At 47.4% G+C, this 13,910-nt stretch overlaps 1 protein-coding gene across 1 annotated transcript in view; it reads right to left on the bottom strand.

Annotated features, from left to right (window-relative positions):
* WDFY4 (WDFY family member 4) overlaps nt 1-13,910 on the bottom strand; it is a 279,361-nt gene that overhangs the window by 146,317 nt on the left and 119,134 nt on the right. The window contains 7 exon segments of the mRNA XM_021073024.1: nt 573-698; nt 3,158-3,327; nt 4,113-4,318; nt 6,267-6,366; nt 8,180-8,271; nt 9,108-9,269; nt 11,513-11,586. Coding sequence (XP_020928683.1) covers nt 573-698; nt 3,158-3,327; nt 4,113-4,318; nt 6,267-6,366; nt 8,180-8,271; nt 9,108-9,269; nt 11,513-11,586 — 930 coding nt within the window.

Here is a 13,910-nt window from a genome sequence, read left to right as displayed (position 1 = left end):
GTTCATAGGCCACACGGCCTTTGCTCTCCACACGTCTGAAATAACCTCCCTATCTTCCTTGGTGGACTTTGAAAGTCTGAATCAAAGGCTTTCTGTGTCATGTCTGTAGCTGGGAGGCATCTGTCTACTTAAAGACCAGTGTCTATCTCGTAGGTCACTCAAGTGCAAAACCCACCTCCCCTGGTAGAGGTGAGCTCCTGGAAGGAAGAGGCTGTTTTTCCCCCTCTCAGAGTCCCCAAAGCTCCTGACTTAAAGCAGTTGCTCAGAAATGTTCCCTTTGACTGAAGGCATTAAATCTACCAGTGAAGAAAGTCAAATGTTTACACACACACAAAAAAAGAGGTGTCTTCTGAAAAAAGCAGAAAAACTCCACTGGGGACTTTTAGATTGATTTTCTCATTGCACACCTAAGTTATCACAGGGAACTCACCTTGCCTCTTCTAGCAAGAACTCTGAATAATACCTGCTAAATTTAGTACTATTGGGAAGCTGCTGGGAAAAGTCAAGGTTGACTGTTCTGAGTTTTGTCTTCCCCTCGGCACCCCTCTCAGCATGTGAGGAATGGGTCTCACCTGGCTCATGGTGGCTTTCAGCATTTCCAAGAGCAGCAGGGCACCTTCAGTGCACAGCCCAGCCCGGACGACCTCTTCCTTGCGGTGCATATGCAAGAGCCACTGAAGCATGGCATCCAGGCTGTCCTGAAAGAGGAGGCAAGGGCTGTGAAGAGACCTGTGGCTATAGGCGAAGGGGACCAGCTCTCCAGCCAGCACATTGCTTTTGCCAGGGGCCCTCAGTTGGAAAGGCAAAACAGCACAGTGGCAGCCCAAGTGGCTGGCCCTTTGGGGCACTTCTGCCCACTGATGGTGCATGAGGGAAAACACACACCTCTAAGAAGGTGCTGAAGACCCACCAGCAACCTGCATTGAGTTTAGTTCTTTTTTTATCTGGCTTTTTAGGGCCGCATTAGCCGCATATGGAGGGTCCCAGAATAGGGGTCGAATCAGAGCTGCAGCCGCTGGCCTACACCACAGCCATTTTGTTCTGACATCACAGGTTGTCAATGTCTCAATCAACTTTAACAAATTTTTGTATATGAGATTATAAAAAACACAGGACATTCAAAGGCTTCGGGGCAAGTGCAGAGTGCAACAGAGAGAGCACGGGGCTGACAGGCAGGAGGATCTGACTGTGTCTTTTTAAAAGCCAGGCTTACTTGCGCAATCTATTCAGCCTCTTGGCAGTTCAGTTTCCTTCTCTGTGAAATGAAAATTACATTATCTACCCCATGGGACTGTTATAAATATCAAGCGAAATAAAATATGTAAAACATCTATCACGGGTCCTGACATTCAGCAAATGTGTTTCCTGCAATATGTTCTTGGAAAAATAAAAATACAGGGTTTCTATGAACTTAGCACAGCATTTTTTTTTTTTTTTTTTTGGTCTTTCTGGCTTTTCTAGGGCCGCATTTGCGGCATATGGAGGTTCCCAGGCTAGGGGTCTAATTGGAACCTACACCAGAGCCACAGCAACACTGAATCTGAGCCGCGTCTGTGACCTACACCACAGCTCACGGCAACGCCAGATCCTTAACCCACTAACTGAGGCCAGGGATCAAACCTGCAACCTCATGGTTCCTTGTCGGATTCATTTCCACTGCGCCACAACAGGAACTCTACTTAGCACAGCATATTAAGAACTTTATTTTGAAGTGTGATCTATAACATTATTAGCATATATCAAGATTTAAATAGATAAAATATAAGGACATGCAAGAAGAGAGACTTTTAGCCTTCTATTTGCAAAGCCTCCCCTCTCCACCCATGTCAGTTCAGTGGAGTCTGACTCGATGCAATTAAGACCAAGAAACAATCTCTGAGTCTATTTGGCAGGTGCCCAGGAAGATAAGGGGTAGGGTCTGTCCTTGAGATGCTCAGTATCTAAGGAGAGAGGCAAATAGAAACCTGCTGGTGCCATATGAGGTGAAGGCATGTGAGGCCCAAAGAGGAATGGCTCCCCCTGAGGGGTTCTAAGCAAGAGATTGCATCTGAGCTGACAACTGAAGGTAGACACCTTTCTAAGCGGGTGATGGTGGGAGAAAGAGCTCATTGAAGGCCAGAGCGGCAAGCACAAAGCAACTGGTCTTACTGGAGAGGTAACTCAGGAGGATCACAGCACAAAGGGCCAATGAGAGAGGAAGCTGGGCTGGAGAGACAAGTCAGACAGCCAATCAGGAAGGGCCTTGGTGCTGGCTGGGGAGTCAGAACCTGATCCCACAGTTTGGTGCAAGTCAGTAAGTTAGTGAGCAATAAGCTGGTGAGAAGGTATATACAGTGAATGTAGACTCTTCTTTAGAGAAATCTGACCAAGGAAAGACAGGAGAGTGATAAACAGGAGAGCAACTAGTTGAAAGTATGAGTCAAGAGGACAGCTTCTGGTTTTAGGTGGGACATGATTTACCAGACTCACGGTCTGTGAGGAAAGAGTCAGTGGAAAAGGACATGCTGAAAATATTGAAGAAGGGATAATAACAGGGTGAGGTCACTCAGGAAAGGAGTGGAAGGAATCCAGACCAGCCCTGGAAAGCTGCCTTTTGCCACTGATAGTGGAGAGAAGGTGATAAAGGAGGTTATAGAATATGTAAGTAATGGAGCATTAGGTCCTGGGACAATGCCCCCTTCATGGGGCCTCTATTCTCACCATGGGTAAGTCATCTGAGCAAAGGGTGCCGGTAGGCCAGAAGATTCAGGGCATAAAAGGTTCACACTAGAAGGCAGAGGAAGAGCAGGGGCATTACTAAGGTAAAGGGACATGCTTTTTTTCTGAGGCTCTTTAATGGTGATAGCAACAATTTACCTCCCCAAGCTGCCCCTGCTGTTGTGTGATTTCTCTAGCTGTACCCAGAAGAAGAAAGACTTTAAAGCGAGACTGATAAAAGCAGAGACATGCCCGGAGGGACATGGGGGGCAGAGGCTAAAGAAGCGAAGGGTGTTTGAAGAGATAGCCAGGGGGTTGGGACCACCAGGGAAGGAAGTGGGTCAGGAGGGTAGTTGGAAGACATGGAGAAGGAAGTCACAGAGAGTCTTAGGGACCCGCCTTGGTCACACAGAACCAGAAAATCAAGTGTCACACCATGCCAGGAGCCCCAAGAACCTACTTTGGGCCCATCTGTCAGCTCTGTCAGTGGCGTCTGCAGGAAGAAGGTGGACACGATGAGGTAGACTTCCGGAATATGAACATGGTGGGCCAGAAGGTCGCTCAAGACTCGGAACCCAGGAAGCAGGCAGGAGCTCTGGTCAAGCATGGGAGGGTGGCTCTTCAGGTTATCTGTTGATGGGGGGGAGGGGGGCACAACATCCAACTGTGAACAACTGCTACTCCTCCTGGCCGAGGTGGGGATTGGGCCCAGAAATTCCCACTACTCACCCAGCGCATAGAAATGTCAGGTGGAAATACATGGCAAAGGTACAGAAACACAAGAAAGTGCTCAACAAGAATTCCTTTCCCTGTTCCCAACACGCTCATTCATTTGTTCATTCATTCAAAACCAGATGCTTCTTTGGTGCCTACCACCTTAGAGGCAACAAGACCCCTTTGTTTTAGGCAATAAGGACATAGTGTTTTAACAAAATATACAGAACCCCAGGCCTTCATCAGCTACTTACAATGTGGCGGGAGGGAAAGACTTTAAGGAATTTAATACCCTGATGAGGATATGCTTATGAACATGATAAGCACCATATAAGAGAAGTGCCCTAGTCCAGGCAGGCCCCTCATCTCCAAGAGGAAGTGACATTTGAACTGAGACCTGAGGATGAGCCCACATCCGCCAGGAGAGCCGTGCTGATGTGGAGGGTTGGAGAAGTGGTCTAGGAAGAGGGAAAGTGCTAAGGAGGCTTTGAGTAATAGGAAGACATCCCTACACCTGAAGAGCAGTGAGGCCATGGGGAAGATCCCCAAAAGGAAGTCAGAGGGGGCTGAGGCTGATGGGGATGGTCAGGGTCAAGGGGACCTCCAATCCTGGAGCTGGACAGCCCCCAAGCAGGTTCTGGCAGGTCTCACTCACAGAGCATAGATGGCCCCCGGCCTCCTGCAGACGGCCACACACTCACCCATCATGATGTCCATACCCTCGGAGCTGCGTTCCACCCAAGACCCTGCAGACAGGCCATCTTTAAATCGCCCGAGGAGGGAGGGGCTTGACAAAAAGTGCAGCAGCAGCTTCAATCCCAGCACCACCGTGCTGGGGTGCAGGTGACCCTGCACAAATAGCAGGAACCAGTCGGGCCCCAGGTTCAGAAATATCTCTTCCTTTGTCCTGGTGGGGGAGGGGTCGATACATGCTATTAATCATCTCTTAGCACATAAGCAAATGACATGTCCAGAAAATACCAATACAGGCAACCTCACTAGTCACCTAGAAAAGGCGTGTTAAGGTCACCATTTGGATATCACTTAGCAAAGTACATGCTACATTTTTCAGGACTGGTGAAACAAAATGCTGACAAGGATGCTGTAAAATAGATGAATTTATCTCTTAATGGCTGGAGTGTAAGGTAGCCAAAGTTTTCAAAGCAATTTGAAATTATATATCAATAGATAGAAAAATACACAGGCCCTTTGATAGCCTTTCTCAAAGTAATATTCATACTTAAACCATGTCTGACTAACCACCATCTAATTGCCCTGATACAGTCATGCATGTGTTTACATAATTGTTACTTAAGTCCTTTTTTTAATATACTGGTCAAAACTAATCTAAATGAATGATCCAATACATATGCATCTGTATTGGTGTAGACTAAAAATACATGTTTAACTGTCATTTTCAAAACTGAATTTTAAAGCAATGAATCTAGAGAATACAGGCTCGTGGGGGGACATGGAGGGCAAAGAGATGGGCAACCAACCCTTGGGGCAAAGGTTCAGCAAAGGACTCCGCCTCCTGAGAGCCAGGGAGGGATCCATCCTAGCTGGGCAGTGTTCTCAGCACCAGCTGCCACACTAGGCCCCGTGAGGCTGTGGCCACTGGAACCAAGAGTCAAGACTGTCCTTTCTTCTAGCCAAGCCTCTATTTACTAATGACTTAGGTAGAGTTCAGAGTTCATTTTCCTTCATGATGGTAATGACGGTGGTGGTCTGGTGATGATGATGGTAATGAGGATGACAATGAGGGTTACCGTGGTAGTGGCGGTGGTGATGGTGATAGTGGTTACGGGATGGAATGTTGATAGTACCCCAGGTAACATGCTCAGGGCTAGTCACACATTAATTTCCATTGATGGAAGCTACTCTTTTTACCCTCATATAGATGAGTAGAAGAGAGGCACAGAGGGCATAGGTAACCTCCCCAAAGGTCCCTGGGGGCAGAGCTAGGACTTGAACCCAGGAGGTCTAACTGTCAGAGCCTAGATGCTTAAACACTCCATCACATTCCTTTCCACAAAGGTGAAAAGGAAGGGACCAGCTCATCTCCAAGGCACCTTCCATTTCTACCATGCTTTTTTTTTCTAGGAATGTAGAGACTTTTTAAGCACTATTTGCCAGGCTGTTTTACTGAGGGGTAACTCCCCTCCTGCTGTTTCTCCTTGACCCAAACACAGGTACACACTAAAATATCAACTCAGTGAGGATAAGGATCTGGACTGACTTGCTCAGAACCGCTTTCTCAGGGAACAATGTCTGGCACACAGTAGGTACTCAACAAATCAGCGCTGAATTAATGACTCCAGAGCTGAGATAAAGCAGGCAGTCAGATGGAGAGAGTTCATGGAATTTTATGATTACACATTGTTTTGAAAGTTAATTGAAGGCAAATACTTCTTTTTCTATCTGGAAAAATAACTAAATAACTAATAGTAAAGAGCAGAAGAATTTGGCAAGCCTTTTCCTTGATAGATGTTACTTAGGCTCACCATTTCTCCATTCCATTGTCTGCCAAGTATAGGACATCAAAATCAGTAATTATCACATCTGCCAAAACAATAACAATTATACTATAGCAATGGTGACAAAAGGAGTTTATTGTAATTATACCAATATCTGTTTCGAGTTACTCACGCCCATTTAACATTTGCATCAGAATATCTTAGGGCAAGGTCTGCTTTATTGGGTGGAGAGAACATAATTTTCTTTCTGACTAGAGCAGAAAACACACTGCAGAAAACCAACTCAGAGATGCTAAACTTTTCATTAAGAAAAGGTTTTAATACCGTACCCTGTATGAGGCGGCCTCGTGCCAAATCACTCTTTCTGGAGCTACTTACTCAGAGGACAGATGAAGTTGGGAAGAAGATATTACACTGAGCAGCATCTCTAGCAACTGGTTTCTGAGCCAGATTGTCTTTCCAGATGTTTGGCTTCCAGCTACAGAAAGAAAATTCAGATTTGAGAGAAAACGGATGTAAAGAGACATAATATTTGCTGCAGTAAGCAATCGTATTCACCAAATGTTTAGTTCTCCCAGGGATTGGGCCATGGATGGGACTTGAAATTTTGGCCTTGAATTCTAGATTTTCATGCAGTGCTTAAAAAGAATTTCAGGAAATGTTCCTAAAGTTCCCTTTAACTAAAGATGTTTTTGATGCTCCTCTCTCCCTGTCCCCAGAAAATCCTAAAAAGGACAAGGTCAAATTTATCTTCCAGTAGAAGAATTTTTTTTAATTATTAGAGGCTACAACATTTCCTGAGCACCTACTTAGGTGCTGGGCCTTAAGCGAGGCATTGGGGGGAAAGCAGTGATTATGATCTTTGATCTGGGTTCCTGCTCAGTTTCTTTTTAGGCTAGGCCTTTGCTATCTATGTGGCACTAAAAATAGAGTTTGAATTGAAGCAAGAGGTATATAGGTCCACTGCAAGGAGAAACTACTTCTGAAGTGCTGTTATAACCCTGAAGGATATGGGAATACTGTCTTAATAGAAGATGTTTAGTTAGATACAAATTTTAGAATGAATTCCCTGTGAGATGAAGGATTAACTAAATAATACACTGTTGGCCCATTTGCCATTTATCCACTCCCTTGGTTGGCCAACTGGTTTTACCACCAATTCAGGGTATGCCCATGATGCTATACAAATAGAATTGATGAGGCAGCTTGAAGAAGTGGAGTCAAATTCTCCTCTATTTGAATTCTGACCCATCTCTCACTAAGGTCCTAACCTCTCTGAGTCTCAGTTTTCTCATCTGCAAAGTGGGAACAGTAATCCCTGTTTCTCAGGCTTAATCTAAGACTGAGAAAATTTATCCAGATGAGTAACACTGTCCGGGAGAATCTTGTGATAAAAACGTTTTCTAGCCCCCTGTCCAACACAGGAACCACTAGGCTCGTATGTGTATCAAGCACTTGGGGACATGGCTAGTGTGACCGAGGAACTGAATTTTTAGTTGCATTTAATTTAAATTAATTAAAATTAAATTTAAATGGCTACACGTGGCTAGAGGCTCCCATCTTGGACAGAGCGGATCCAGAGGGCCCAGGACAAAGCATCAGTGTCAGTAATTGTCCCTTCCCATCTGCCGTCCAGAGGGAATGTGGAACATAATATAGCTGCTGTTCTGAATCTGCTTGGGGAGAGAAAGACATAAAGAAATAAATCACAGACCTTCAAAGGAGAGTCAGTCTGAGGGCTCTAGAAGCACAGAGGAGGTGACTGGGCCTTTCCTGTGGGTCAGGGACTGGCCAGTGCAGTGGAGTGAGGAAGGGGTGGGGCCGGGGCAGGGGAGGCCTAACCCGCAGAGGGAATGGCCCATTCAAAGCATGGCAGACAGACCGTCACACGTTAGGACCTGTAACTGCTTCAGAGTGCTGAGACTAGGGCTCATCAGGGAACAATGATTAGGGAAACAAGGGTGGGAAGGATTCAACTCTGAGTGTTGGCCGGGTTGGGGCATGAAGGTCCCCCCACTTCTGGTCCACAGGGACTGAGTGTCATCTCTGGAGGTTCTGGAAGCCATTCCAGGTTGTAAAGGAAGAACATACAATTTGCTTTTATTTGTGACCCTAATCATGTACCTGTGACCGCAGAAGTTATCACTGGGGAAAAACAGCTTGGCTGCGGGTACCTTCCCCCTCTTTTCCTCAGCCTTTTGGACAAAATGGCCCCATAGCAGGGCCTCTCAGGGCTGCCATGGGGGTTGTCCTGCTGCCTTCAGATGGGCATCTGGGAAAGGCCTTCTCACCGGGCATGGAGGGGTCCGCGGCTCCATCCACGCAGATCTGCCTCTCATTCACCGACGAAGGCTTGAGGGTGTACACAACAAACAGCCCGATCTTAAGGCAGAGAGAGAAGGACACACTCAAATGTAGGTTTGGCCTGTGTCTGCTGAACATATTTGAAGGTTTTCTACAAAGATCCACCCAAATGTGGCTTCAATGGGGGGTTCGAGGGGAAACGCGCTATTCTGTGATCAATGTGATATTTCCAGAGACTTCTAAAACCTGTCATCAGGTTGTCATCAGAGCAACTAACTCAGGCTCTGCCAGATCAATAGAACAGACAGTGATGAGGTCAGAAAAGGTGAAATGTCCTGCCAGCTGGGACTGATCTGGCTGGTGAGGATGGCTGTGCCACAGAATTTCTTGAGTTCTTGGCACAGTAGGTGTGTTTGCACACCAAGGAGCAGTGGACACAGAGCTCTGTTGGGGAGCCTAATGGACCTCTTTTCTCAACACTGGTTCTGATCAGAGACACTCCTAAAAAGTCCCAAAGAAAGAGGACCTGGAGTTCCCGTCATGGCTCGGTGGTTAATGAATCTGACTAGGAACCATGAGGTTGTGGGTTCGATCCCTGGCCTTGCTCAGTGGGTTAAGGATCCGGTGTTGCTGTGAGCTGTGGTGTAGGTCACAGACGCAGCTCAGATCCTGTGTTGCTGTGGCTTTGGTGTGGGCCAGCAGCTCCAGCTCTGATGAGACCCCTAGCCTGGGAATCTCTGCATGCTGTGGGTGAGGCCCTAGAAAAGACAATAAAAGAAAAGAAAAAGGACCTGCCATTGCCCTGAAGGGCAGTGATGCGAGGTTGATAGTGGTCAGGAGAGAGCTGGGGCCTACCTTCCCTCATTCCACAGCCTCAAGGCTCTGCCCTTCCTCCCGGGGGAGCTGATGCAGTACCTGAGCAAGTCCTGGAGACTGAAGTGGCCCCTCAGCTGACAGCCTAGGATGGCAATGATGGTGGGCATCTTGGAGGGGGTGAGGCCTGGCTCATTGAAGAGGAAGACGAGCTTGGGAATAAGCCTCGCCTGATGAGCAACTTCAGCATTCCGGGGTCCTTCCCTGGTGAGCCCAGAAGAGAGGCAGTAAAAGCTTTTACTGGAATGAACCAAATTTGCTGTGTTTCTGCTAAAAAGGTTTTGCAGGCTGGGCTTGCTCTGTAGCCCTCTGACTCCAATGCTCTCTTGGCAACTCATCAAAAGGCTGTCAGACGCCCATCAAATACGTGTCTGCCCAGTGCCAGCATGGCTCTGCCACCCCCGGAAACCATCTTCAAAGACAAACCCCAGTTATTGACTTTTAAATTCCAAGCCTTGGGGAAAAATAATGCTGGGCTCAGAAAACTCTGAACAGAGAGAGCAGACTGCAGTGTGACCGCGGAGCACTTCCCAAACGCCGGAGCGCGGGCCTCGAAGAGCCTGTCTGGATGTGCACCTTCCTGCCAGCCCCAAACCACAAAGTGGATGAACACGTCGCCCGCCTAGAGTCAAAGGGGAGAGAGACAGAATTCAAGCCTCCCTCCCTCCCGCTTAGGGTAATCGAAAATCCAATTTCCAGTAAATTCTACTCCCCCAAAGAAAACAGCTCCCAGGGTGAGTGTCCGTCTCTTAGAAAACAACAGGTACAGAAAGAAAATGGAAAGGGGGAAAAAAGTGGAGGGGAGTGAATTTGGTTGGATTGCTCCTGGAACTATCTCTTCAGTACTAATGCATTAAATTCTGCCAAGCTCCACATCCCTGATACACAAAGAGGCAGAGCCAGCCTAGTCCTGTGTGTGATCTGTAATCATAGGCTCACAGGGAGGTTAAGTTCATCACCCATAAGCCCCCACTGTCCTCGGTGCTCTTTGTTATCAGCGCACCAAGCAGCCCGCTTTTCTGGCTGTGTCGTGTCCTTCTCTGAACTTCTAGCACCAACTGCTGTGAAATGGAGTGGGTTCATAAGAGAGCATCAGTCATGAGTGGCTGCGTGAAAAGATGGTTGCAAATTCATTCAAAACACTAAGGTGCTCATGATCTCTAGAGAAACTGACCTGTGAGGAGGCAGGTGGGTGTGGGTATGTGAGGAAGGACGTGGGTTGGTAAGTTGGCTTCCCTGCCTCCCTTCATCCTTATTGTGATCACAGCCCCTGGTTTTCTTTGGGAATTACCTCTTTCTAACTCCCCTCCACAGGGCAGACATGCTCCTAATCTAGTCACATGACCCAAGAAGGTGCCACGGAACTCCATCCTATTGCTAAGACTATTGAGTGAGGAGTTCCCATTGTGGCTCAGGAGTAAGGAACCCCACTAGTATCCATGAGGACTGGGGTTCAATCTCTGGCCTCACTCAGTGGGTTAAGGATCTGGCATTGCCACGAGCTGTGGTGTAGGTTAGAGACGCAGCTCGGATCTGGTATTGCTGTGGCTGTGGAGTACGCCAGCAGCTGCAGCTCTGATTCAACCCCTAGTCTGGGAACTCCATACAGCCCTAAAAAGAGCATCAGTCATGAGTGGCTGCGTGAAAAGATGGTTGCAAATTCATTCAAAACACTAAGGTGCAGCCCTAAAAAGACAAAAAACAGAAAACAAACAAACAGAAAGACTATTGAGTGAAAAAGAAGCCCTGTATGCTGACTGTGCTGAGCAGAGGATATGCTGGGGGGATGCCCAACCAAAAAGACGCCAGCACAGAAGAAATCAAAGACAAGATCAGGGACAGATCTCAGGTAACGTAATGTGAGCGCCATCCAGACAACAAATGAGGATCTTCCTCAGTCAGCTGTGTGAACCAATGAACTTCCTCTTTCTCCACCTTTCTTCTTCCCCACTTTCCTTCCTTAAGTTGGTTCGAATTGTATTTCTACCACTTGCAAACAAAAGAGCCCTAATTCAAAAAGTGACACTCAGTGTGATGGTATTTGGAGATGGGGTCTTTGAGAGATGCCTGGGTTACGAGGGTGGAGCCCTCACAAATGGGATTAATGCCCTTAGGAAAGAGACCCCGGGAGCTCCCTCACTCCTCCTGCCATGTGAGGTTGTAGTGAGAAGACAACCCACTATGAACCAGGAAGCAGGTCCCCACCATTCACTGAATCTTCCAGAGCCTCAATCTTAGACTTCCACCTCTAGAACTGTGAGGAATAAATTTCTGTGATTTGTAAGCCACCCAGTCTATGGTATTTTTATTATAGCACCAAGGGACCCAGTGCTCTGGGAGTGGGAGGAGGCTGAGGTCGCTGAGCCACTTGTTGTCCTGCCCTCTGAGTCCCTGTCTTGGCATGAAGCCTCTGTCTGTAACCCCCAGGCTGCCAAAGCCCAGCCTACCTTGATGATTGAAGGATTTCCATAAGATGGGAAAAGAGGGAGAGCTCCAAGTTGTCCGCAGCATTCATCCAGAGCTGGAAGACAGAACACACAGGGAAACCAAGGTGGGTGGAGAGAAGAGGCTCCAGGCAGTGTGAGCAGGTAGGGTGCCAGGTGTGGTCTTCTTTGGCTTGGAATTACTAACCCAACTTACCAGCTCTGGAATCAGACTAGCTTTCTTGACAGCTAGCAAGCAGAGGGCGCCTCCCCCAGGGGAAAGGGCAAACACCATCCTGTCTTCCCCATCTCTGCTGCTCCCTGGAGGTTCACGAGGGTCTAGATTCCAACCAAGGACACCTGCACTAACCATCTCCTATATGTGCCCCTACCCCCCTCCAGGCCCCACAGCCTGTGTGTCCACACACCAAATCCATCTTATTCTCCTTGGATCCTGCAAGGCAAATACTAGTGTTTCTAACTGAGAGACGAGAAAATAGATGCTGAGACAGACCACTGAGTGACAGGTCCCTCTTAACACCAGTTAAGTGATAGGACTAGAATTAGAAGCTGGGTCTCAGAGTTTTGCTTGTGAAAATGAATCTGACCAATATCCATGAGGATGTGGGTTTGATTCCTGTCCTCAATCAGTGGGTTAAGGATCCAGCATTGCCGTGAGCTGTGGTGTAGGTCGCAGATGCGGCTTGGATCCCACATGTCTGTGGCTGTGGGATAGGCTGGTAGTGGTAGCTTCAATTTGACCTCTGGCCTGGGAACCTGCATATGCCGTGGGTGCGGCCCTAAAAAGAAAAAAAAAAATAGAAGCTGGGTTTCATCTCTCAGGTTTTATGTTATAGCAACTATGCACCCAACTTGTGCATGCAATTTCTCCAGTTCCCCTATCTCTATAGACTGTAGCACAGCCCACATTCCCATCGCCTATACAATAGAACTACTTGTGAAATGCACTGAGATTCTGAAAGTGAAGTTCATCAGGTGGTTTGCTTTTACTCATAGTAAACAAACGCAGCTGCTCCCCATCCTTCTGGGGCAAAGGTGATGGTGTGGCTTCATGTCTCATTTCTACTTCCCTTTAGAGGGTTCTATCTCTCACTGAAATACCCTGATGTTTCCTAAGGCCCAGAATCTAGAAGGTTCAGATGTAGGGTTTTAAGAGTGCACTCACAGTGGCAAAAAGAACTCATGCTTACAAATGATACCATTTGCTGGAGGCAAGCAGCATCATACAAAGTTCTGAGACAATATCATTATCGGCATTTAGTAGGTAAGAACAGGGAGGCTCAGAGAGAAAGTAACCTGCCTGGTGCCCCATCGTTTTTAATTGGCAGAAGCTGGCTTCAAAGCCTGGTCTGTCTGACCATGGAGCCCACTCTCTCATCTCCTTGCTGTGCTCCCCCACAGGCATCTCCTGCAGACAGCGACTCAGAGGGTCAATAATTAACCACACTTGAACCGAGCCTGTGGCCAAGGTTCCGTCCTTTTGCTTCCAAGGGAAAGCAGGAGCGCTTCAGTGGACACAAGTTTATCAGGAAGGCAAAGACTGTCCCTCTCCAATCCCCAGGGCCCAGCAACACACATGCCACATAGTGGGCACTTAATAGGGATCCACTGCATTTTTTTTGAAGACAAAATACAAAGTAAACCAAGGTAAGATAAATGGATTATTCTTAGGCCAGACAGATTCCCAGCCCCTGTAAGCACTGTAAGTCAGTGCCCAGTACACCCTGAGGTAGGGGAGCTGGTGTGGATCAACGTGGCTTCTGAGGAGGTGGGGTAGCCATACGTGGCACCCCAAAATACCCAAGAGGATGCCAAGAGCTTTGCACACTTGGAATATTTAATCATGAAGGCAATCTTTGAATAAATAAATCATACACCAGGTTCTGTGTTGGGAGATGGGAGAGCTGAGAAAGTAAGACAGGAGCCCTGTCACACCCTTTATCCTTCCACAAAAGCATACCCTCCCCCAATTTCTTCTTCAGAGCCTTAGACCAATAAGAAGTTCCACATGGGAGTTCCCATCATGGCTCAGTGGTTAAAACGAACCCGATTAGCATGCATGAGGACTCGGGTTTGATCTCTGGCCTCGCTCAGTGGATTAAGGATCCAGCGTTGCCGTGAGCTGTGGTGTAGGTCGCAGACGCGGCTCAGATCCCATGTTGCTGTGGCTGTGGCGTAGACTGGCAGCTATAGCTCCCATCAGACCCCTAGCCTGGAACCTCGATATGCCACAGGTGTGTGAGGCCCTAAAAGACAAAAAGAAAAAAAAAAAAAAAAAAAAAAAGTTGCCACAGCACATAAATTTAAGGCTGCCTAGCTCTTTTAGAAATGACTTCATGTAACACCAGCTGTCTAAATTTGGGGAGGTGTGCATAACTGAATCTTTGGGTTGTTACCCTGT

This window comes from Sus scrofa, chromosome 14 (assembly GCF_000003025.6).
Source record: "Sus scrofa isolate TJ Tabasco breed Duroc chromosome 14, Sscrofa11.1, whole genome shotgun sequence".
Classification (NCBI taxonomy): Eukaryota; Metazoa; Chordata; class Mammalia; order Artiodactyla; family Suidae; genus Sus; species Sus scrofa.
The sequence above is the reverse complement of the archived record's forward strand: the minus strand, read 5'-3'. Positions and strand labels throughout refer to the sequence as shown.